Source organism: Anomalospiza imberbis, unplaced genomic scaffold (assembly GCF_031753505.1).
Source record: "Anomalospiza imberbis isolate Cuckoo-Finch-1a 21T00152 unplaced genomic scaffold, ASM3175350v1 scaffold_117, whole genome shotgun sequence".
Classification (NCBI taxonomy): Eukaryota; Metazoa; Chordata; class Aves; order Passeriformes; family Viduidae; genus Anomalospiza; species Anomalospiza imberbis.
Window position 1 is genome coordinate 286 of NW_027099562.1, and position 22,602 is coordinate 22,887.

At 49.1% G+C, this 22,602-nt stretch overlaps 1 protein-coding gene across 1 annotated transcript in view; it reads right to left on the reverse strand.

Moving 5' to 3' along the window:
* Positions 1 to 1,453: 1,453 nt before the first annotated feature.
* The window catches only part of LOC137465888 (apoptosis-inducing factor 3-like), a 31,449-nt gene continuing 10,300 nt past the window's right edge, over positions 1,454 to 22,602 (reverse strand). Inside the window, exons 2-7 of the mRNA XM_068177892.1 lie at positions 22,294 to 22,431; positions 15,031 to 15,245; positions 5,333 to 5,441; positions 3,856 to 3,966; positions 2,758 to 2,802; positions 1,454 to 1,576 (exon numbers count right to left, since the gene is read on the reverse strand). Of these exons, the coding sequence (XP_068033993.1) occupies positions 3,899 to 3,966; positions 5,333 to 5,441; positions 15,031 to 15,245; positions 22,294 to 22,431 (530 nt within the window). The 3' untranslated portion in view covers positions 1,454 to 1,576; positions 2,758 to 2,802; positions 3,856 to 3,898. The remainder of the gene's footprint in view (positions 1,577 to 2,757; positions 2,803 to 3,855; positions 3,967 to 5,332; positions 5,442 to 15,030; positions 15,246 to 22,293; positions 22,432 to 22,602) is intronic.

Consider the following 22,602-nt stretch of genomic DNA (forward strand, 5'->3'; position numbering starts at 1 on the left):
GAACAACCATGTGCCAGGAGCAGACATTTCCTCCCAGTCCCAGGAACAGAAGCTCCTGTCCTCTCCACCCTCCATTTCACCCCAGCATGGCCCAGCCTTGGCATCTAACCAATTCCAGAAACTTGGAAGATGGGCTTCACCCCATCAGACTTTCTACAAAAATGGCAATTACAGAAATAGAGCTGGGACGAGGGGAAGGGGAAGAAGGAAAGGGAAAGGGGAAGAAGAAAGGGGAAAAGAAGGGAAAGGAAAGGGAAAGGAAAGGGAAAAGGGAAAGGGAAAGGAAAGGGAAAGGGAAAGGGAAAGGGAAGGAAAGGGGAAAGGGAAAGGGAAAGGGAAGGGGAAAGGGAAGGGGAAGGGAAGGGAGAAGGGAAGGGGAAGGAAGGGAAGGGAAGGGAAGGGAAGGAAAGAGGAAGGGAAGGGAAGGGAAGGGAAGGGGAAGGGAAGGGAAGGGAAGGAAGGGAGGGAAGGGAAGGGAAGGGAAGGAAGGGAAGGGAAGGGAAGGGAAGGGAAGGGAAGGGAAGGGAAGGGAAGGGAAGGGAAGGGAAGGGAAGGGAAGGGAAGGGAAGGGAAGGGAAGGGAAAGGAAGGGAAGGGAAGGGAAGGGAAGGGAAGGGAAGGGAAGGGAAGGGAAGGGAAGGGAAGGGAAGGGAAGGGAAGGGAAGGGAAGGGAAGGGAAGGGAAGGGAAGGGAAGGGAAGGGAAGGGAAGGGAAAGGAAGGAAGGGAAGGGAAGGGAAGGGAAGGGAAGGGAAGGGAAGGGAAGGGAAGGGAAGGAAGGGAAAGGGAAGGGAAGGGAAGGGAAGGAAGGGAAGGGAAGGAAGGGAAGGGAAGGGAAGGAAGAAAGGAAAGGAAAGGAAAGGAAAGGAAAGGAAAGGAAAGGAAAGGAAAGGAAAGAAAGGAAAGGAAAGGAAAGGAAAGAGGAAAGGAAAGGAAAGGAAAGGAAAGGAAAGGAAAGGAAAGGAAAAGGAAAAAGGAAAGGAAAAGAAAGGAAAGGAAAAACTTGGCAGTTTTGCTATTGTGGCAGGGATTCTGATATTTGCTGGCAAGGTGGAAGAAATTTTATCTTCAGAGATTCATCTTGTGGTGAGAACTTTGGAGCTGCAATGAGATGGTGATGTGCAAGGTCCAAGAGGAAAAGGATGTATCAACACCACAGGGACCTGAAAAGACTTTACACTCATCATCTGTGTAAATTAGGGGTTGCTAACGTAACTGGGAAGGGAGTAGCAGGAAGAGGATTCAGGGTGCACTCCAAAGCATGGCAAACAGGAACTATAAAGCTCCACAACTGGACCACAGGGCACCTTTGGATCATTAGCATGTAGTACAAAAAGTTTCAGGATGACTTTCTGGTGTGACCCTTTGCACAGGGAGGAATGCTTAAGGGGTGACAGAGGGTGCAGGGCATGCAGACACCCCCTCCCTGCATCCCTGCCTGGGAGGGGACACACGGTGACCCCAGCATGTGCCACCCTTACCTGCACCAATGATCAGCACATTGGTGCTGCTCAGGTTTGTAGTTGCTCAAGGAGATGCACTTTGCCATCATCTTCATCCTCCTCTGTGTCTGAAGAGTCTGTGTCACCACCAAAAAGAAGAAGAAAAGCAATTGTCCTTTACTCAGCATTAACCTGGGCAGCCAGGCAGGATGGGGACAACTGTAGCAGTATCATCAACCAGCTTGGATAGGAAGGGAACAACCACACTCTTGTACTAAAACAAGGACTCCAAACCCCTGCTCATCCAAATACCATTCCAGTGTCCAGTGCACGGCCCCTTACAAGGTACAAAAGAAAAACAAACCCATCATCTTCTGCAAAGCCATGCAGCCACTCAGAGCTGGGGTGGTGGTTGGGGCAACAGAAAAAGCAGGTGTGTCCTTGTGCAATTCTGCACCAAAGGGAAACAAAAATGAAGAAACTCTGTCAAGAATTTTATCCGAACCTAAGCAGAGCTTGTACACCTGATATCCAAAGCTGATGGACTCGTCCAATCCGCCAGAGCACAGGCATGGACCTGTGCCAGTGTAGCCCTGCGCATAGACCCTCTGTTCCTGGGCATTAGAGGCCAAAATCTGTTCCTGGTAGAGCAAATAGACCCATTTCCCCTCATCACGTCCAGATGAGCTGGAGTTGAAGTGCTGTCCCCATTTAGGTGACATCTCTGGATCTAACCCAAGTGCTCTTAGGGCCCACTGGGGGCTCTGAGCCACTGATTTGCACAAATGTACATACAACCATGCATCAAAAGAAGGCTTTCATGGAAAGAAAGATGGCAGTGGCCTGAATGGGCTACATTCTGCATTCCATCAGAGCAAGAGAGTCCTTTCTAACCCCTGCTCAGGTGTCCTCTCCAGCAGAGCTGAGGTGTGGGCTCAGGAGGGAGCACAAGTGGCCTCTGTCATCACCATGCCAAAAGGCTGTGGAAGAGGCCTCTTTCATGGGCCTGCTAATTAAAGTAGCTCTGAGCTTCAGGAAACATAAGAAACTTAAGGAAACAAGTGCAGGACAAACACCCGTAAGACCTGAAAGCATGGACAGCCCAGGCCAGGTGTCCAGCAGCTGCAGGGAGGCTGGCTGGAAGGAGGACCCAGCACCTCTGCCCGGCTCCCTTTGTAACCTCCATATCAACTCGATACTCACACCTTGCTCTGCCCAGGCCGGAGAATCAAAGACAAACATATCCCCCGACCCCCATGCACATACAGCAAAAAATGAAAGCATTGGCCTTGATTTTTGGATGTCAGTGGCCCCTCACCTGCTTGCTTGCTCGGATGTATACCTTCTCCTTCTCAATCTTCACCTGGGGGCGACAGAACAGTGCTGGTTTGCAGAGCAGCAAGGGCTCCCTCTGGGCAACAGCTAAGGAGCAAGGGCTGATGGCACCAGGTCACCTGTAGGAGCAGCTCAGGCCATGGCAGGGCTCATCCCAGCTCGAGGCTGTGAGATCTCCTGCCTCAGATCAGCCCCACACCGACACTCAGTGTGCAACCTGATTTCTAGCCAAAGCTTACATATGGTTTCTCATTCTACCCCACTCCTACTCCAGAGACCTCCCAGACTGGGCATTCCAGGTTCCCAGGACGTGTTGATGCCTTGGGTGGGTGCAAGGGAGCTGCAGAGGGGAAGGAGTTGGATGAGGACTGCCCTCCACTGGTGACACCAACACATCCATGGAAAATATTTGCTCCATGCCATATAGAATGTTGCTTATCCCAATTAAAAGAGTAATTTTGTGGATGACACAGAACTGAGTGGTGTGGTTGATGCTCTAGAGGGAAGGGATCCGTGCAGAGGAATGTGGCCAGGCTGGAAAAGTGACCACATGAGAATCTTGTAAGGTTTTCAATAAGGGCAAATGCGAGCTGCTGCATCTGGACGTGAACAATTTGCCTTATCTGCCAGGCTAGAGAGATGCAGGAATCAAAAGCAGCCCTGAGGAGGACTGGGATTGTTCACATGGAGAAGAGAAGGACTCAGGGAGATCTCAGAGCCACTTCCAGTGCCTTAAGGGACTCCAGGAGAGCTGGAGAGGGACTTGGGACCAGGGCTGCAGTGACAGTACAAGGGGGAATGGCTTCCACTGACGGAGGGCAGGAATGGATGGGATATTGGGAAGGATTTGTTCCCTGCGAGTGTGGGGGAAGCCCTGGCACAGGGTGCCCAGAGAAGCTGTTGCTACTCCACCCCTAGAAGTGTTCCAGGCCAGGTTGGAGTGGGCTTGGAGCAACCTGGGACAGTGGAAGGTGTCCCTGCCCATAGCAGGGGGTGGAATGAGGTGGGCCATAAGGTCCCTTCCAACCCAGATCATCCCATGATTCTGTGGTATCCTCTTCTGCAAGGACAAGGATCTCACCTGGAACCTGGGTAAACTATCCAAGCCGGGAAAGTCCTCAATGTCACCTGTGCCAATATTGATAGCAAGCTCCATGCCAGGGACAGCGGACTCTTCCTTTGGACAAAACCCCTGCAGGGAACATGGCAGAGTCAGGTTGGTGCTGCTTCTGCAGCTGCCTCCCATCCTGTGAGATGACACCTCTCCTACAGACACGTGACAGCTGGTGCAGACCTGGATGGGCAGTCCACATGGGAGTTTTCTCAACATGCACCTGGGCATGGGATCCTATATGAGCAATTCCTAATAAAATGCCCTGGATGGCAGGGTCCTCCAGTACCTCTGGGCACAGTTCCAAAGCTGTTTGCTCTGGGATATAACTTCACTCTCTAGCCAGATGAGGCTGCCATCCCCAGAGTCTCGTGGTCATTCTTAAAAGTCCCACTATTACCTAGATCAAGTGGTGCCTGAAGCAGAGCATTATTGATTTAGAGTATGTGTGTGGCAGAGCAAACCCTGGCACAAGCAAGGCAACTGCACACCTGGGAGGCACAGGCACGCCCAAAGCCATGTGTTCATTTCTCTAGTTGTTGGCTCAGAGGCCTGCTACCCGAGACTTCAGCTCTCTCTGGCACAATGCCAGGGCAGAGCATAGGCCACCATGAGGCCATGGTCTGTCTTAAGCTTGCGTCTCTGCTTGCTGAGGCACAGCAGTGCCACATCTCATCACCACCACAGGTGGGGCACAGGGGTAGCCCCCCTGCACCTACGGGCTGCAGCAAAGTCCCAGAGAGATCCCTGTGTGCCAGCCAGTCTGAGGAATGCACGACTGGTCTCTGAAAGGGCAGTGAGCTCTCACCTCCAGGGCAGTGTGGGGCTTCCTCTGCCCTGCTCAGCAAGAGGCTCACCCCAGGGTGGGGGGCTGAGAGCATGGCTGCTACACCCAGCACGGCTGCTGGGCCAGCAATGCCCAGAAGACACTCAGAAGGATGCTCCCCTGTCTTCCCCAGGATCCCACCTCCATCAAAGTGCCCTCCCAGCCCCAGTTTTGGTGATGCACATCAGTACACAGACTGCTGCCATTGCTTAGGCTCGGGGCAGAGACCTGACTGAAGACTGTGCTGAGAAAGTGCCAGGATGCATATTTTTAGGTGCAAGATGGGAAACAACTCCATCTCATCCACTTCAGTCAGTAACATGAGCAATGTTCTTTTTGCGACTGAAAGGGTCCCATCAGCCCAAAGAGAGTCTCTTTCCCCTCAACAAGAAGAAGCCCAGCCCTGTGATCAGCAGTCGCAGCTGCAAACCAGAGCTGGCAAAGTGTTCTGGGGAGCTTTGTGCAACTCCAGCTTGCTCCCATGCCTTCCCCAGCCAGAAGATGCCCAAGTGATGCTGAACGTGCAGTGCAGCACTGCTGCATGCTAGGCAGCACAGTCAGGGGGCTGTCCTTTGCCCTGTGATGCCCTAGGTTGCTCTCCAGGACATGATGCAGACTGACCTTTGACCAGAGGAGCCCCATAGTGGGGACACTTGTGTCCCACGGCGTGGAACTCCCCACTCTCCTTGATGAGCAGAGCCTTCCCACAGCCCAGGTCCACTTCCCGCATCTGGAGAGGAGGAATATGGAGACAGATGGCAGAGCATCCACCTCACAGCAGATGCCCACCACTCCACCCTACAATACAGCCCTAGTCCCACCAGGCTCTCCTCCTCCTTCAGCCTGCTCATTACTGGCTTCAGGTGACTACAGATGTGGGTCATTCCTTGTCACCAAGCCAGCTTTGGAGGTGGCTCTGCTGTCCCAGACTGGGGCATATCCAAGCTGGGCCATTCAATGGCAGCATCTAATTTATCCATCATTGTGCCAAGAGGCAGCCCAAAGCACCTCCCCAGCTGCTGGGGGAGCTGGTAGTGGGAGCAAGAAACCAAACTGGTTTTACTGTGACATCAGCTCCCCTCCTGGCTCCAGCAGCTCCGCAGGCCCCTGCCAGGCTTGTGTTCAGTTTTTCAAACCAAACACAACATCTCCCAGAGCTGAAAACCAGGAGAGGTGACTCTGAACCTTGTTGTCTACCTCCCACACCTCAGAGGTTTTTGCTCTGGTCCTGCCATGTCCCAGGGTCATTTTTCTTGATAAATCCCTCAGGACAGCAGACACCTGTGTGTGACCTTCTTGATATTTTCCTCAGCTGCTTTTGCAGAGTGGACCTCACACAGTGACCTCCCGTCAGCACCAGGTTCCTGGCCCCAGCTCTGTTGGCTTCAGCTCTGCTCTGCAGACAAGCCAGCAAACCTTCAAGCCACTCCTGTGGAGGAGTTCAGGTTCTCTTTGAAATTTCCCAGTTGCTCACAGAACAAGGAGGAATGGTTTTAAACAAAAAGAGGATCAGTTTAGATTACATACAAGAAAGAAGTTTTTATAATGTGAGTGGCACTGTTTCTCTGCAAGGAATAGGGTAAGACAACTCGAACAACACCCAGTTTTGCAAAGTTGTCAGTGGTGAACTGAGAGGGGCTGTCACACTGCTTTTGGTCTTGAATTATGTTAAATCCAGTCTGACTCATCAACCCCAAAATTAAATATTCTGATAGCAAGTGGAAGATGGGGCAGATATGGTGAATTATTCTTACATAAAATGCTAAGCTGGAACAGCTGGCCTGCAGATATCTGACTGACAATGACTTTTTACTCTAAAAGTCCTGCCCCTTACAAATAGCAGGTTCTTCTAACATATCCCTTCTTGGAGTGTGTGTGGAGATTCCTCCCTGGGGTGGGGACACCCTTCAAGGTCACTCCTAAGATAAGCAAAGGAGATTTGCCCACGCTCATTGGTCTGGATGAGTGACGTCAATCTCTATTTCATAATCATGGGGTTTTCCAGCTTTAATAAAATTACTTTTATATACTCTATTCTACTCTACTCTACTATTAGTTTTAGCTTTTATCCTGTATAGTACATAATTCTGATTAAGATCTTTTTGTCTAACCATTTATCATAATAAATAATTTATCTTTATACAAATATATTGGTATGCCATCCCTATCCCTGCAGGACAAAGTTGTGCAAAGGTTCAATCAGACCTTTGCAATTCCTTAGACTTAAACCGTTGCCAATGAGGGCTAGGATTGGATCCAGCCACACCAAGGCTTCTCTCAGAGAAGGAGTTTAGAAAGGCAGGGGGTCCTTTCTGTACCTCCTGACTCAAAAACAGCTTCTCTCACAAACTTTGTCTGAAACTCCCACTCTGTTCAATCCATGGTCTGCCTGAGGCACTGAACCTCTTTCCAATGCAACTATCAGCAGCTGCTTCCCAGAGCAGAGTCTTCCAGCTAACCATGGAGGAAAGTAAGAGTTGATGAGACAGCCCTCATTTTGTACAGACAGGGAGCTGGACAGGGAACAGAGAGCTGCTGCTCCCTGGAGACTTCCCCTCTTCCAGCCAGAAAGCCTATCCCTACACAGCTTGATGTTTATGTGGAAATCCTGGTTGCTACCACTGCATGAAGAGGACCTTCTCTATAGCTATCCCAGCACGATGCCTTTAGGATGCCAAACACATCACTGAGGCCATAGCAAACCCCACTTGCTCAAGGAAATCACTGACCATGGGTGATTCCAAAATGCTACTCATGCACACCAGGTTCCAGGGTCTCAGAAGAATAGGGCAGACTTTGTGTGTGCATTCCTTCTCAGATAACATCCCAACTCAATCCCATCATTTGCCCCCAGGCTACACAGACACTTATCCCACTCTGCTTTGAAGCCATGGAGATCAGAACAGGGCTCAGCCCACCAACACTTCTGTTCCAACTTCAAACCCACCTCAAGCCAGACTTTGGGCAAGTGCTTCACCTGCACCAACTATCCAATGATAAATGCTCAATTTCCTAATTTCCTTGCCACCTTGGGTGAAAACCAGCAGAACTCACCACACCTGCCCTTTGCCCCATTAATTCGGCTACCCAGCTCCTCAGAGATGCAGCTCTGCTCCCTCCCCAAGTGGGACACAGCACTTGGAGCTCTTCCCTCTGCACAAGGGGAACGGAGCAGTACAAGCCCTGCTGCATTCTTCAGCTGATAAAACCTGTTCAATGGCACCCATAACTCCCTGGGAAGATATGATAAGTTAAAGAATTTACAGCTTACCCAAGGAGCTGTGTGAACTGAGAGAGTCAAAAACAAACCTGGTGTCTTCAAACCAGCACACAGCCACCTGCAAGGCTCCCATCCTGCACTCACTCCAGAGTAATCCAGAGAATGATTTACACTGCCCTGTACCCTGCTGAGATGTTTACTCAGTTGGGAATTTGTCCTGTTGTCCCACCCCACTCCCCACTCAGGAAGTACAGCTAAATCTCAGCTCTGGCCTGCAAAGGACCTTCGCTTGAGAGCTGTGAGAGCATTGGGGGGCTATTTTCTGTCCCTCCAGTTAGCCTGCTGGGAGGCTGGATGGGTACAGTAACACCAGTTTATCCCCCAGTATCTTTCTGCACCTCAGTTCTGCTGCGGCTGTGCTGGTAGTAGAAAGACATAAAGGTTGGGCAGAAAGCATACTCTGTGCTTGCAGACTCGACTAAAGCAAGGCAGTGGTGCCCCCAGCCTCATGCCAGCTCCCTGCGCTGATGCCATGCACATGCACACCCCTCCCCAGCACACTCCTTGGGAGAATCATCCCAGAAAATCCCTCTGGGATTTCCTCTGGGAAAATCCCTCTGGGTACCAGCACAAGGGGACTCCTTTGGCTTGGCCTTTTGCTCACATGAGCTATGGGACCGTCTCACAGCACCCCTATCTTGATCTGCACTCTGCCTGCTAGAAAACACCTATTTTCAACCTAAAATGTCTAGTGTTGGCATGTCTGCTGTCACATTTGTAGCATGTTGCAGCAGCTGATGCACATGGGACCAGCTCCCAGACCAATGACAGTTCCTAGCCCTGGCTTTAGCTGAGGAGCTATAGCTCCCTGCTATGGCCACCTGCAGCCAAGTATGTTCTCACAGGCTGCAGCCAGCTCTTCCTCACCTTCCCTGCAGCCAGAAGAGCTCTCCAAATCTTTTAATCTATCATACTCCCTGCTCCCCAGTCAATCTAGATATTCACAGAATCACAGGTGGTTTGTGAGGGAAAGGACCTTAAAGACCCTCTCATTCTACCCCCTGCCATGGGCAGGGACACTTTCCATAGAGCAGGTAAGGCTACATCTTGACCCTGGAACAGAACCCTCCCTGTGTAACCAGTATTTCCCAAGATAGTCTCCCCCTTTTTCTTCACTCCTCCATCAAGGCAATTCCAGTTGCTGCCTGTGCTCTGCCCTGCTCCTCTCAGCCCTGCTGCCACTGTTCACCTGCACAGGTGGCAGTAGGCCACCCACACCTTCACATGTCAAATCTCCTTGAGGGATACATTGTATTTCTCTGTTCCTCTGCATCACCCACCAAAGGCCCTCACATCCTGGAGCAAAAACAATCCCACAGATGGGTTTGTCTTTGCTTGAGGTAGAATGGATCCAAACTTATTTCCTTAACACATTCTTCATATGCACCATGGGGACTTTATGCCTTTCTACAGTACACAGAGTTTTTGACTGGGCAGGGCCAGCTCAACTGGTGGACCTCTGGTGTTAACTGACAATGTGGCCTTCACTAAATACAGATCCCAGTGTTTAAAGGTCCCACTACCCATTCATTATAATGTAGTTTTTAACAGTGCATTGCACCATTCCACTTTCCCAGGGGCTGCTGCATGACCCGGAATATGTCTCAATACCTTGTGTTTGTAAGGTATAACATCTTGGCCAGTGTTAAGAAGCCCAGTTCCTCTGAAGTTTTAACAGAGTCCAGGTGATTATAAGGATATTTTTGAAATTAGTGCCATTGTCTGACTCAATTCTTTCAGCGCTGCTGTGTTGCCACAGGATTTGTTTTTCAAGGGTCAAAATGGTATTCCAGGCAGTGGTGTAAAGCATGGGGTATGTCTCCAGCCAACCAGTCATGTATTCTACCATTGTCAGCACATAATGCTTGCCTTAGCAGTGAGTTTGCAGCAGTGATGCAATCGATCTGCCAGGCCTCCCCATACTTACATTGACCACCACTCCCCCAGCCACAGGAGCTTTACCCACTTGGCCCTCTTGATCACAGCACACTTTTCACAATCGTGAATTAGTCACGATATGGTGTCCATAGTTCAGTCCACCCCTTAATCATGAGACCATGTTGCATCTCTTCCTTGATGGCCCAAGGCATTATGGGCCCACTAAGCCAGAAATAATTCACCTTTATGATGCTAGCCCAGACCTACCTGAAACACTTTAATCTTGGCAGCTCAATCCACCTGTACATTGCTGCAACACTCCTCAGTGCCTGACTCTTATGGACATGTGCATCCACATGACAGACCTTGACAGCCAACTCCTCTGCCCAGGCACCAATGTCTCACCACAGTTCAGCAGCCCAGATGGGTTTCTCTTTGTGCTGCTAGTTGGTCTTTTTCCATCGTTCCAGCCAGCCCCACAGAGCATTTGTTACTATCCCCAAGTCAATGTAGAGATAGTGCTGGCCATTTCTCTCCCTCAGCAATATCTAAAGCCAGCTGAAAAGCTTTCACCTCTGCAACCTGATTTGATCCGCCTTGTTCCTCAATACCTTCTGCCACTCGCTGTGTAGGGCCCCATACAGCAATTTTCCATGTTCAGTGCATCCCTGCAATAAGGCATGAAAAGAGCACATTGCTTTTAATTTTCAGGTAGCTGATAATATGGGTGGGGCCTCCTCAGCACATGTCACCTTCTCCTCCTGCTCTTCTGATGACAGTCTGAAATTTTCACCTTAGGGCCAGTTTGTGATGCTTTCCAAGACCCCAGGGCTACTGGGGTTTCCTATCCAAGCCTGCTGTGTGATCAGCAATCCACTTAGTCCAGGTAACATCAGTGGCATGATGCATGGCAGAGACTTTCTCTTTGAACACCCAGCCCAGCACTGATAGTTGGAGTGCCAGAAGAAGCTGTGCTTCAGTGCTAATCACTTCTGAAGCAGATCAAACCTCTTAACAAACTGCAAGTATCTCTTTTTCATTTGGGGTATAACAGGCCTCAGATCTTCTGCATACCTGACTCCAGAACCCCAGGGATTGTCCTCAAGTCTCCCAGGTACCTTCTGCCAGGGGCTCCAGAAGGACCATTCTTCCTGGCTGTGGTGTAGAGCACATTTTTGTCACCCTGTCCTATCCTGACTGGCCCAAGGACTACTGAATCAACAATCTCCTGTTTAATTTGTTTCAAGGCTTCTTGTTCTTCAATACCTCCCTTTAAATAATTCTTCTACCGTGTCACGTGATAGAGAGGGCTGACAATCTGACTGTACTCTGGAATATGCATCCTCCAGAAACCCATAGCTCCTGGGAAAGCCTGTCTCCTTTTTGTTGGCTGGTGGGGACAAATGTGCTGGTTTTTTGGCTACATCCTTTGGAATCTGACATCTTTGAAAGAAAACCTTTCCCTCACACTTGACAGGAGCCACCTCCAGAGGTGAGAGTTGCTCTTGAGCAGATGGTGAAAGCCCCTTTTTTAGTGAGGTAGGTGTTAATAAGGTCCCAGTTCAGTGCCTGCTATCCCAAGCAAAAGGCTAACCCCACAGTAGAAGAAGCAGGACTAGGTTGGGCTCCAGTGGTAGCTGCAAATTCCCTCCCACAAGCAGCAGCTCCAACCTCTCCAAGCAGAGAAACGGAGACAGAGAGGGAGAGAACTAGCAGCTGCCCCATCTCTTAGAGTTCTTAAAGCTCCATCTTTTACCAGCCCAATTCTCTCAGTATCTCTGGCCCTCTGAGAGATACCTCAGATAAGAGGTGTGCAGCCAGATGCTCTCCTCTCCGAGCGTGGTTACGTCTTTTACCCGGTCATTCTTGTTTCCTATCAATTTATGGGACTAAATTCTATGGAGGAAAAGAAAACAAAACATCCTAACCCCCAACACCTTGTCAGTGCCTACATCCTAGGACAGGGATCCCAGTTCCTTGGTTTCACTACCACCTAGTTCCATATCGCGGGCCACAATATGCCAGCGCTGGAGCAGGCAGGTCACCAGAGGCTCTCCTGACTGGCAGCTGAAGACTTTTTGGATATCCCACAACTCACATGGGGACAGGGATTGGGTGACTGTCTCTGGCCATGCCTCCTCCTGTTGTGAGGGCCCTGCTTCCTCTTCATCCCTCACTTAGCGAATGGATTTTGCCTTGGATGTCTTCTTCCATATAGAGGCAAGTGCTCCCAACGTGGGCTGTTACTGTGGTTCAGCTGCAGTTGGAGTGCCTATGGTGCCTCCTGCTCTGCCTTGCTTCTTCTCTCTCTGAGAGTGCTGTCTAGTATGGAGCACTGTCTGATATTATCAGTAACCAGGGCCCAACACGTTGCATAACTTTACACCTCTCTGGAACTGCCACAGCATTTTTCTTTCAAATATTCTCCCACTTTATCTGGATCTTGTAGTTGTTCAGGGCTGAACTTCCAAACCACTGGAGCAGAACAGTCCTGTTTCTGCCACATTACATGCCACTCATGACTATCCACCCCTGGGGCAGATCTCTAAATGACATTCCTAAAAATCTCTTTTGTAACTCTAAACATGCTGTGAACTGCACTGAGAAGACCTGGAAGACTTAGCAACAAGAACATGCTTTCCTTAACATACAAGGGAAATTCAAAACCCTCAAAAGCTGTTGTCACAGGCTTGAAGGAAGAAAAGAGTTAGGGAAAAACCCTGGGAAAAATCTTCCTCCCCTGTGCTCCCCAGAGACTGGGTACGATTATTAATGGAGTCTCAGAGGCAGCACCCAAGGACAAGGCGGGAGATCAACACTGAATACACATCCCAAATGGCCCTCCTTGCCCTTCATGTTATCCTGTCATAAACCAGTGTCCCACAGTGCACCACCAGAGCGATCCTGACCCCTCGCCCTGCTCTCCAAAGGAGCACTGTGCTGGGCACAGCGAGTGTATATGAAAATATCGACAGGGTGAGGTACCACACCCACATGAGCAGACCAAACAACGTTGTGGCCAGTTGCTCGGCACCTAATACAACAATGCTTAGATCAAATTTTGTTTCTGAACCTCTCTGGGCAGATCAGTTGATACATCAAGCCTTCCCATCCCATGCTGGGTGTTAAATAAGGCTGCTGTGGTTTAGGAATGGAATTCCCCAATTTAGTGCTCCCACCAAAACCATGCTGCTGCTCACTCTCCCTTTCCCCCTGCCCCACCTGTGGGTGGCTGGAGGAGAATTGGAGTCACAAAAGGCTGTCCTAGATTGCAAGGCAATATGTATTCTATTTGCCATCTCTTAGAAGTGTGGCAGTTATCTTCTATTAATTGGGCAGTTTATCTATTCCATAAACCAATCCTCCCCCCGGGAGACATCTGCTGTTAATGGCCAATTGAATGTCACTGCATGACTGATAAAAGTTATTACAGCATCCCATTGTGAGATGCTCTGCCCAGAGGGAGGAACCAAGCATTCCTAACTGGATGTAATCTGAGTTTTTGGGACACCAGACACAGCCTTTACAGAGGATTCCCAGAGGAACAGCTGGGTCTTTCGACTGGACCTTCAGAGGAAGACTACACCCTTCTACAGGACCACTGCTCCAACAGAACCGCATCTGCCACTCCAGGAGGACTGCAGCCACTCCAATTTGGACTGCTACCAACACCCGGACCAACAGGGTGTCAGGTTGCATTCTGACACTGTCAGTGGTTTTTCTTTCATATTATTGCATGTATTTTGGTGGGGTTTTTTGTTGCTTTTTTGTTTTGTTGTGGTTTTTTTCCTTCTCCTAATAAATTGTATTTCTGACTTGGAGTCTCTCACTGGTTTTGCTTTCAAACCAGAACAGATGCAAAGATAACAAGGCTGAGATAACAATTTACTGGAAACAGCAATGAGAAAAGAAAACCAACAATAACAGCAAGAATATTGATAACACAAGTGTACAAAAGAGAGAGCGAGTCACATGCCAAAATGCTCACCCAGAGCTCAGAGCTCACCACCCCACTCCCTGTGCCTTGGAATCAGCATTACCCCACCATGCTCTATCCCCCACAGTTACGCAACCAGAAGAAACCACTTCTTTCCACAAGAGACTCTCTTCCCCTGCCCCAGCAATGAGATGAGGTTGTATAGAAAAACCTCTAGGTCCTGGCCATGCACCTCCTGGCTACTGCAAAAATTAACCTTGTCCTGTTTGGAACCAGGATACAAGCCAAGCAACCTCAACTGCTCCACATCATGAGAAGATTTAATCCAACAGAGTCCAGTGCATCCCTTTGTAGAATGGTATAATACATAGATTCCTATTGCAATGAAAGAAAACCCCATTTATTCCTGGATGAATTTACCTAAGAAAATGAATTTATGGCCCATGAAATTTATGTGCCCTTAATTTAGCACAAAGTAGCCCATAGTACATGGATTGTTCTTGGATACTATCACAGGCAATACTTCAATTTAAAGCAAACAGCTGCCAGACTCCTGCTGTGACCCACACACCTTACATTGCTCCCTCACTGGAACAAAAGCTATTCCAAACTATTTTCTTTTACATACAGATGGAGCCTTCTGAGATGTCAATGGAACCTATACTTCCACCCCAGAAAAGAGGCACCAGTAAAGCACAGTGGCTGGGACAGACAGTCTTCAGATTTCAGAATATTAAATTAGGGCACTGAATGTGCCCAGCTGAAGTTTGTTCTCATTTGCAAAAGATCTGAAAATCTGCATCCTTAGTGAAAGAGCAAATTGATGAGCTCAGCTAAAGAGCCAGGCACTTCAGACAGGATGGAGCACATGACCTGCCCCATCAGCTCTACCCATGTGCTTCTCCTGATGTTTTGTAAAATCACTGAGGCTATACATTTATTAAAAAATGTCTAGGCCTGTTAGCACAAGTTGAGCAGAGCCTTCTGAGAAATTCTGCTACGGAACATCACCTCTTTCTGAGACAAGTCCCAGTGCAGATCATGCAGGGAACAGAAGACCTTCTAAGAACAGCTGTCATTTGTCCATGGTGTAATATTTTAAGATAAAAAATAAAGTTTACTAAGTTAAATTATCATCTCCAACAACCATAAAGAACAAGACAGGGCATTCAGATTAGCTTAGAAGGTTTCTCAAGTTTTATCTGCAAAATCTTTGGGCACTTACTGTCCATTCTCCAGGTCCTTTACGTGGCACACAGATGCTTCTACCACATCCTTTGGGTTGTGGTAGGGGTTGCTGGCAATTGGATGCTCCTCGAGGTGGTAGTGCCGGGCAGTGCCATTGACTTTGTAGATCAGAGGGCTGGCTTTCCCATTGGGTGACATCTCCTCCTTGCTTCTCTCCTTCTCAGGTATCACAACTTCAATTTTCACCTCAACTGCAGAAATAACCCAAAACCTTTGTTAAAATGAAGCCAGAGGTTTTGCTGCTGTTCACTGTTGATTCACTCCTTCCTTCCCTGAACTTGGAAACAGACATCAAAACAGATATTTTTTTGTTGGCTTGACTTGGAAGATAAAACATTTAACATCAAGCTTGGCTTGATTACCTGAGCCCATTATTCCTCCATTCTTTTTGCATCAGGCACATTGCTTTCATAAAGTACATATTCTTGAAAGCAGATATGCTTGTTATTGAAAGCAAAACAACCTCTCAGTTACAGTTCTTGTCCTGTTTAGTGGAAAACAGCTACAGGCAGCTCCATATGAGGCATGCCAAGGTCTCTGGGGCTCAGACAGACTTCAAAAACCCTTTAGTTGTTTGTCGGTAATGTTAACTGAAAGAGAAAGCCAACACTACATGGTGCATAAAGCTGCTTCATTAGATGGAGACCAATTAATAAGGAACTAGAAATATCCAAAATTATTTCCACATGAGGTTTTGAGTGTGGAGTGACTCCTCAACAGTAGGTGAAAGAAGCAAGGATGGTCCATTTTTCTCATGTGTGCACCAGTGAACAGGTCTGGCAAAAAATCATCCCTGTCCTGGCAAACAGAAGACCCAGGGGCATATGGGAACAGGGACGGTGGGGAGCAAAGGCGCTCTCCTCGGCCACCCAGGTGAGCACATGCAGAAGATACTGTGAGGGTGGTGAGGCCCTGGCACAGGTTTGCTCAGAGAAGTTGTGGCTGCCCCTGTATCCCTGGAAGTGTCCAGGGCCAGGTTAGATGGGGCTTGGAACAACCTGGGATAGTGGAAGGTGTCCCTGCCTATGGCAGGAGATGGAACTGGATGAGCTTTAAGACCTCCTCCAGTCCAAATAATTCTGTCATTCTGTGTTAATATGAGCTTCCTGAAGGCAGTGCTCACCCACTCCCTGCCACAGGCCCACCCAGCTACACCCCCATGCTCCACTCCATGCCTGGGCTGGGCAAGCTGGTCACAGCAGCATCAGAAGTCACTGATGAACTCTCACATCACAAAGTGGAAAATATCACTTTATCTCCCAGGGACTTCATCAAGCTAAAGCCATTAATATAATAATAAATGTCAGGGAGTTCTATAGCAAGCCAGGGGAAAGTGCCGGAGACTGGTGAAGTGACTCATGTACATGGGAAATGATTGAGCTTTCCCCATCTTAGAATGTCATGACCAGGAAAATTAGTGTAGAAGACAAAAGTTGAAGTTCCCAAACTAAACAGGTAAGGAAAGGCAGAGGGAGGGTAAAAATAAGCCCTTCAGCAAGGCTTGTGAATGACAGGGATGCTGGGTTTTCCCAGCCTCATCTGTTGTCCCAAACCTTTTATTGCAAGAATATTGAGAGAACAATAGAAGAACAAGTCAGGGAGAAGTTTGTTCATTTTGGAAGGGAGAAAAGCAAGTGGCCATGGCCATTCAGGCCCTGGAGGCAGGCAGCTGTCTCAGGAGTCCTGCACGTTTCTGTTGTTTGTGTCTGCTCAGCAAGGCAAGGGATGCATGGCTTTTTGCCAAAGTGTGAAATCCCTGTGCTCACCTGGGCAGGATTCACCGGGGTAGTGACAGACAGATCCAGGAAAGTGATTTTCTGTGTATGAACTCTAAACCAACAGAAAACATCACCTTCTGCTGTGCTCTTGCAGCTGCAGGTGTTAATGCAAATGAATAGGCCCAGCACCATAAATTAAAAACCCCACATTGCTATGAGCAAATCTGTTCCTGGAGCTCTAGAGAAGCAGCCTGGCTGCTGCAGGCACCCAGTGAAGAGGCTGCTCTCCATAAGTACCTCTTTCCTGGGCACTGGGAGAAGCAGACATGGATTTTCCAGGACAGAGTTTGGAAATATAATGAATACCCATTTACCCAGTGAAATAGTCTTGGCCCAAGAAACAGGAGGCTGATATCATATGATTTCACAGTCAATCTGCAGAAAATGTGTTGGTGCATCCTTGCAGCCAGACTGCGGAGTCAGACCATGTCGCAGGATGAGACAAAGGTTGGGCAAAGCTGGTGGCTCTGAGCCCTAATGGTGAGTGGGACGTGGATATCAGTGAATTCACCCTGCAGGGAACAACTCCCATCTCTCACTTGGCTGATGCCCCAGGACTTTGTTTTCCAGAGTGCATTTGGGTCAGGTGAGCACATGGAGTGCCCACTGATTCACAGGCAAATGAACCTGCAGGGATGAAGATGGAAATGTAGCTCTGAGTTTTTCCCTTCTTCCTCAGTTAGAAAAACATATGCAGGAAGCAGCAGGCCTCTGGCACTCAGCCATCCCCACCTGGCACCCGCCAGCACTGCTGGACAAATGTCCAGAAGAAAAGAAAAAGAGTGGTAAAATCTTCTCTCTCCTATTTTGGGCCCCACACTTCACCACTTGCCTCTCTGGGGGGCATATCCCACTTGCCTCTCAGCAACCATTTTTACCCCCATCTCCTCCTCCTTCTCATGCCTCTCAGCCCCTCATGGGGTGTCCCTCTGGCCTGAAACCTGCATTCCCGAGGGATGATCCCTCCAGGAATCCAGGGCTAAGCATCACCTGAGCTGATCCAGCAAACTGGTTCAGTTGCCATCAGGGAAAATGACATTTAAATGAAATATTTATAAACCCAAGTTTAATTTAATACCAAGTCCAATTGGTACAATGGGGATGGGACCAGTGTGTTCCAGCTCTTTGACAGTCATACCCTATAACTGCTAGAAGAGTGTCTGGACCTTAAATCAAACTGTTTAGACTCTTTAAGGCATGTGACTACAAATCTAGACAGTAGGCAACTCCTCAGGAATATAGGTAGAAATATGAATATAAATATGGATATTGATACATGGGTATGGGCATAAAGGTATAGATATAGATTATATAGATTAAAATATAAGTAGAGATGTATATATGTCTAGGTATAGATATAGATGACAGAAAGAGACAGAGGTGTGCCTGCTTGCCCTGTGCCACCAACATCACTTATACACATACATATGTGTGTGTAGGTGTTTGCATAAATTCATGCACATTTTTAAGATATCTCTATAGATACACACTTACATAGATGAAGAACCAGAAGGCCAGGGCTGGAAATATTTTATAAAATATAGAAAAAAGCAGAGAAACTAGCTGAGCATTAGCAAGTGCTCATATCACATATCCACATATACCTCAGCACTGCAAGCTCTCACTACTTGAAAATCCTGAGTCAGCTCCTCAAAGTCACAGAATCATTTAAAATACAAGCACTTGACAAGACTATAAATTTTGACCCATTTTTTTTTCTCCCAGGTTTTCAGCCTTTAGGTCGAGCACTGCTGGTATCCTTCACATAGCATCAGGAACCATGTCCCAGTACCATTTATCACTGTTGGCTCAGGTGCTGTTTTTCTCTTGTGGCCACGATGTTCTTGTGCTTTCCCTTGATGTCATTCACCCAAGTAGTCAATCCTTAATATCCCATTATATCTCCTGTACATTTATTCCTTCTCCATCACTATTCACAGCCTGGTGCGACTAGTCAAAGTCTCTGCTTGCTCTTGGAGAGGTACTTTAGATGTGAGACTGGAACTGTTGACATCGATCCCAAAGCAGGGTGCTGGCAGGTGGCTGGGCTGCAGAGCAGGGTCACAGGCATTATTTTTAATAAATTACAGCAATTAGATGCCCCAATACTTCTTTATCACAGGACTGGGTTCCCAGTATGGCTCAGAGCCCTTCTGGAGGCTAAATTTAAATTATAGACATCAGGCCATTGAAAGTTTGAACCTCCAGGTACCCAATACTTAAAATACTAGAAACCAGGAAAATACTGAGCTAATATGGGAAGAGAGAATTGACATGAGCCAAGACCTGACTTGAGCCAAGGGGAGTCTGAATAAGATGAAGATGCCTAGCTATAGAGGATGGAGGAGCTGAGCTGGCAAGGGGAGAGCAGCGTGTCTGCCTTCCCCAGCCTAAAACCCTGTGATGCCTCAGGGTGCACCACTTCAGGTCTGCAGGCCCACGGCAGAGCAGCACTGAGGGCAGGGAACAATCTGCTGCTGGCTGTACGGTGCCAACAGCTTTGCAAGCAGTGGAAAACAGAATGCATCAGAATCATCAGAAGAGATGATGCTGGAGGGACCAGCAGGCACAGCCAGAAATCTTAGTTTACCCCAGCAGGGTTTGGTTTCCCAAAGCAGCACAGAGTAAATCCACCACCATGGGACATGTTTGGGGTTCACTGTGCCCTGCCAGAGCTGCACTCTCCAGGCATCCCATAGGCTCTCCCACCCCACCTCAACTGCAAGCCCCAATGACAGTGACTTCAGGTGGTCTCAAAGAGACTCCAAACCATTTCTGTGGACCACTTCTCCCCTCCTTCCAAGGCCAGGCTGGACAGGGATTGGAGCAACAAGGTCTTGTGGAAGATGTCCCTATCCACAGCAGGGGGTTGAAACTACTTGGTCTCTACAGACCTATCCAGCCCAAACCATTCCATGATTCTATCATTCTGCTAAAAATGACAGAGCCAATGACAAAACCACCATGTCAAATGTGCCTGGCTCTGCTCTCTCTCTCCAGATGCTCTGTCAGCAAATGATACAGTCTAAAACTGGGAGGTAGGACTTATCAAGCAAGGCTGGGGACAAGCTCAGAGCGGGCGGTGGGAGTGGGTGCTGGGATACCATGGAGGCTGCCAGCTGGGCAGCTCATCCCCAGTGCATCACCCACCTGAGACAAACCCAAGGAGAGAATTATGCAGAGATTGACAACTGGGCTTTCAGAAGAGGATCTGGCATCACGAGACTGCAACACTGGAGATAACAACAGATTACTTCACTGTTTGAACATAAGCTCTTAATAAACACTGAAATATCCGGGCAGGGATGGGCGCTGCAGCAGCAGCAGCCAGACCTCACAGCTGGCCAGCAGTACAGTCAGCACAGCTATTTAGGGACTCCACTCCCCAGAGCTCTTGTATCACTCACCTGCCCATCAAAAGGTGATATGTGCACAGTGGCAAGGTTATCTCGGGGGTGCTCAGGGTGACTGAGGGTCTCTCTTGTAATGAAGGAGGTGGAGCAGATAAAGATCTCACGTACACCTTGGAAAAATGCCTGAATCAATTCTGTTCACTTCAGGCTGCATCCGAAATATTCCCTTCATGTGGAAACAGCACTCATGGAGCAAATAGCTCTATTCTATCCCTGCTTCCTATTCAGAAAAGGAATAGTAAAGTCCGGTACTCAGCTCTAATACTGTACAATTCCCATATGAAACATCAGTGAAACCCTTTGCTAGAACAATCAGTATCCTCAAATGCCTCTGTTTATCTCCTTGCATTTGCAGGTTTTATAAGCCTGGGATGAAGCCCCGCAGCCAGTGGTGAGCTACCCAGGGGCTGTGGAAGGCTTGTGCAAAGCCTTTGAAGATGCTAATCCAAACCAGAGCTGAGGGATGGAGGTGCATTGCAGGTGGCATTTTCAGGCATTTGGCCCTGCTATGCAAATACAGCTCTCTCTCTTAACTGCAAAAATCTGCAGCTAAGGAAAGCTGAGCATTGGTGTTCCAACACTGGTGCAAGATTACACAGTTTTGCTGATAGTATACAAAATTAAGTGGACCTCATAGCAGAGTTTGTCACAAGTTTAGTCAACAAAGGCATTTATTCCTGGATGAGTTTTTACTCCTCAAACATTTTAAGGAAACATATAAACAGGGCTTTCACAGAGAACACTTACAGGTCAGTGTCCAGTGCCATATTACCTTCATGGTGATCCATAACATAATCACAGTACAGGTCAAGGGCAGAAAGCCACCTTTATTTTCTCATTGTGCCTTGCATAAAGGCAGCGACCTCACTCCATGGATGCTCAGTGAGGCACAACTTCTATTGCCCTTCTGACCCATTCAGTCCTTCAACCTGAAATCCCTCCTGCCTCAGACAGTGAAGACAAATTGCCAAGAAAAGGTCCCCAAAAGACATCTTTCCACCCACAAAGGCTACACAGGGATGCTGACTGGTTTGATAGATCATCACCATTCTCTGATTCTCCTTGCCCTGGAACACAAGCAAGTAACAAGGACCAGGTTACCCTAAGCTCCCTTTGAGATGGCCAAAACAAGCTGCAGGATGGGAGCTGGAGCACTCCTCCATGGCAGCTTCGGGAACACTGACAGGACCAACCATCACTCCCTGGGGTCCTGTGCCAGAGCCATGCAGTGCTGCCAGGGGTGATGAGTATGGGTGATCACGCAGTGTCTGCTCATGCCCAGCCTGCTCAGGACAAGGCTGAGCATTGACACCTCCACACCAGGCCCCTCTCAACCAGCCAGTTTGCCTGAGCAGCTGGCACCACCCCCGCCCCTCGCACAAACACCCAACCTTCCCCAAGCTGTAGAGAGCAGGGAGCCCAGCTAGCCCAGCCATGGAAGGAATGTGCCAGGCAAGGGGAGAATCCTTGATGTCCAGGTGTCTACAGCTGCTTTCCCCACCAAAAGCAGTACAGATGGACAAGCTTCACCAGGAAAATAAAATCCCAACAGCAGAGCAGCTCCAGGACCTGGCCTGCTCCTTTCCAGATCATTCCCTTCCCGCAGAGAAAGAAATAAAGGCTGGCCAGTGTGCCAGAGTGACAAAGCTGTGGCAGAAGGAAGGTGCTGGAGGCCCATGTGTCTATGCTGGGATAGCTGTCACCCAAACCTATACTAGGGCACGAGGGGGGCAACTCTGCTCCAGATCCAGCAGAAAGGTAGAAGCAGGTGGGTGGTGAAGAGCAAGGCGGCGTGACCAGGCAGAGATGCCTCCCTCGTGGTACAGGGTGAGCTCCCCTCCCACCCACCTACCACCACCCTGGCACTGCTTCAACCCCCCACAGCTTCCTGCCTGGGAGTGAGAGCACTGAGGAATTTGGGGGGATTAAGAGCCCAGTAATCCTCCCTGCAGGAGCCGAGCATTAACATTCCCCCAGCCAGCGTCCACCGCTGACCTACTTCTCCCACGGGGGCAGTGGGATGGGGGCCCGGCGCAGAGGGCAGTCACCTGGTTTGGGCTTGGAGAAGCATCCTCCCATGGTGCCGGGCGGGACAGGCAGCGGGGGCGGGGGCGGGCAAGTCAGCGAGGGTGCGGGCACATCCTCGCATGGTACAGGAGGTGTCCCGGCTCCGCGTCGATCCCCACCTGCGTTGGGTAGAAAAGCTCCGTGAGAGCTGGCACGGCCGGAACGCGGGTGCGGCAAGGAGGGGAGGCAAACCCGTGATAGCGCTGTCGCCTGTGCCCACAGCTGCCGGCACACACTATGGCCACCCCGGTGACCCGAGGGACATGGGGACAGCGACCTGCTGGGGTCAC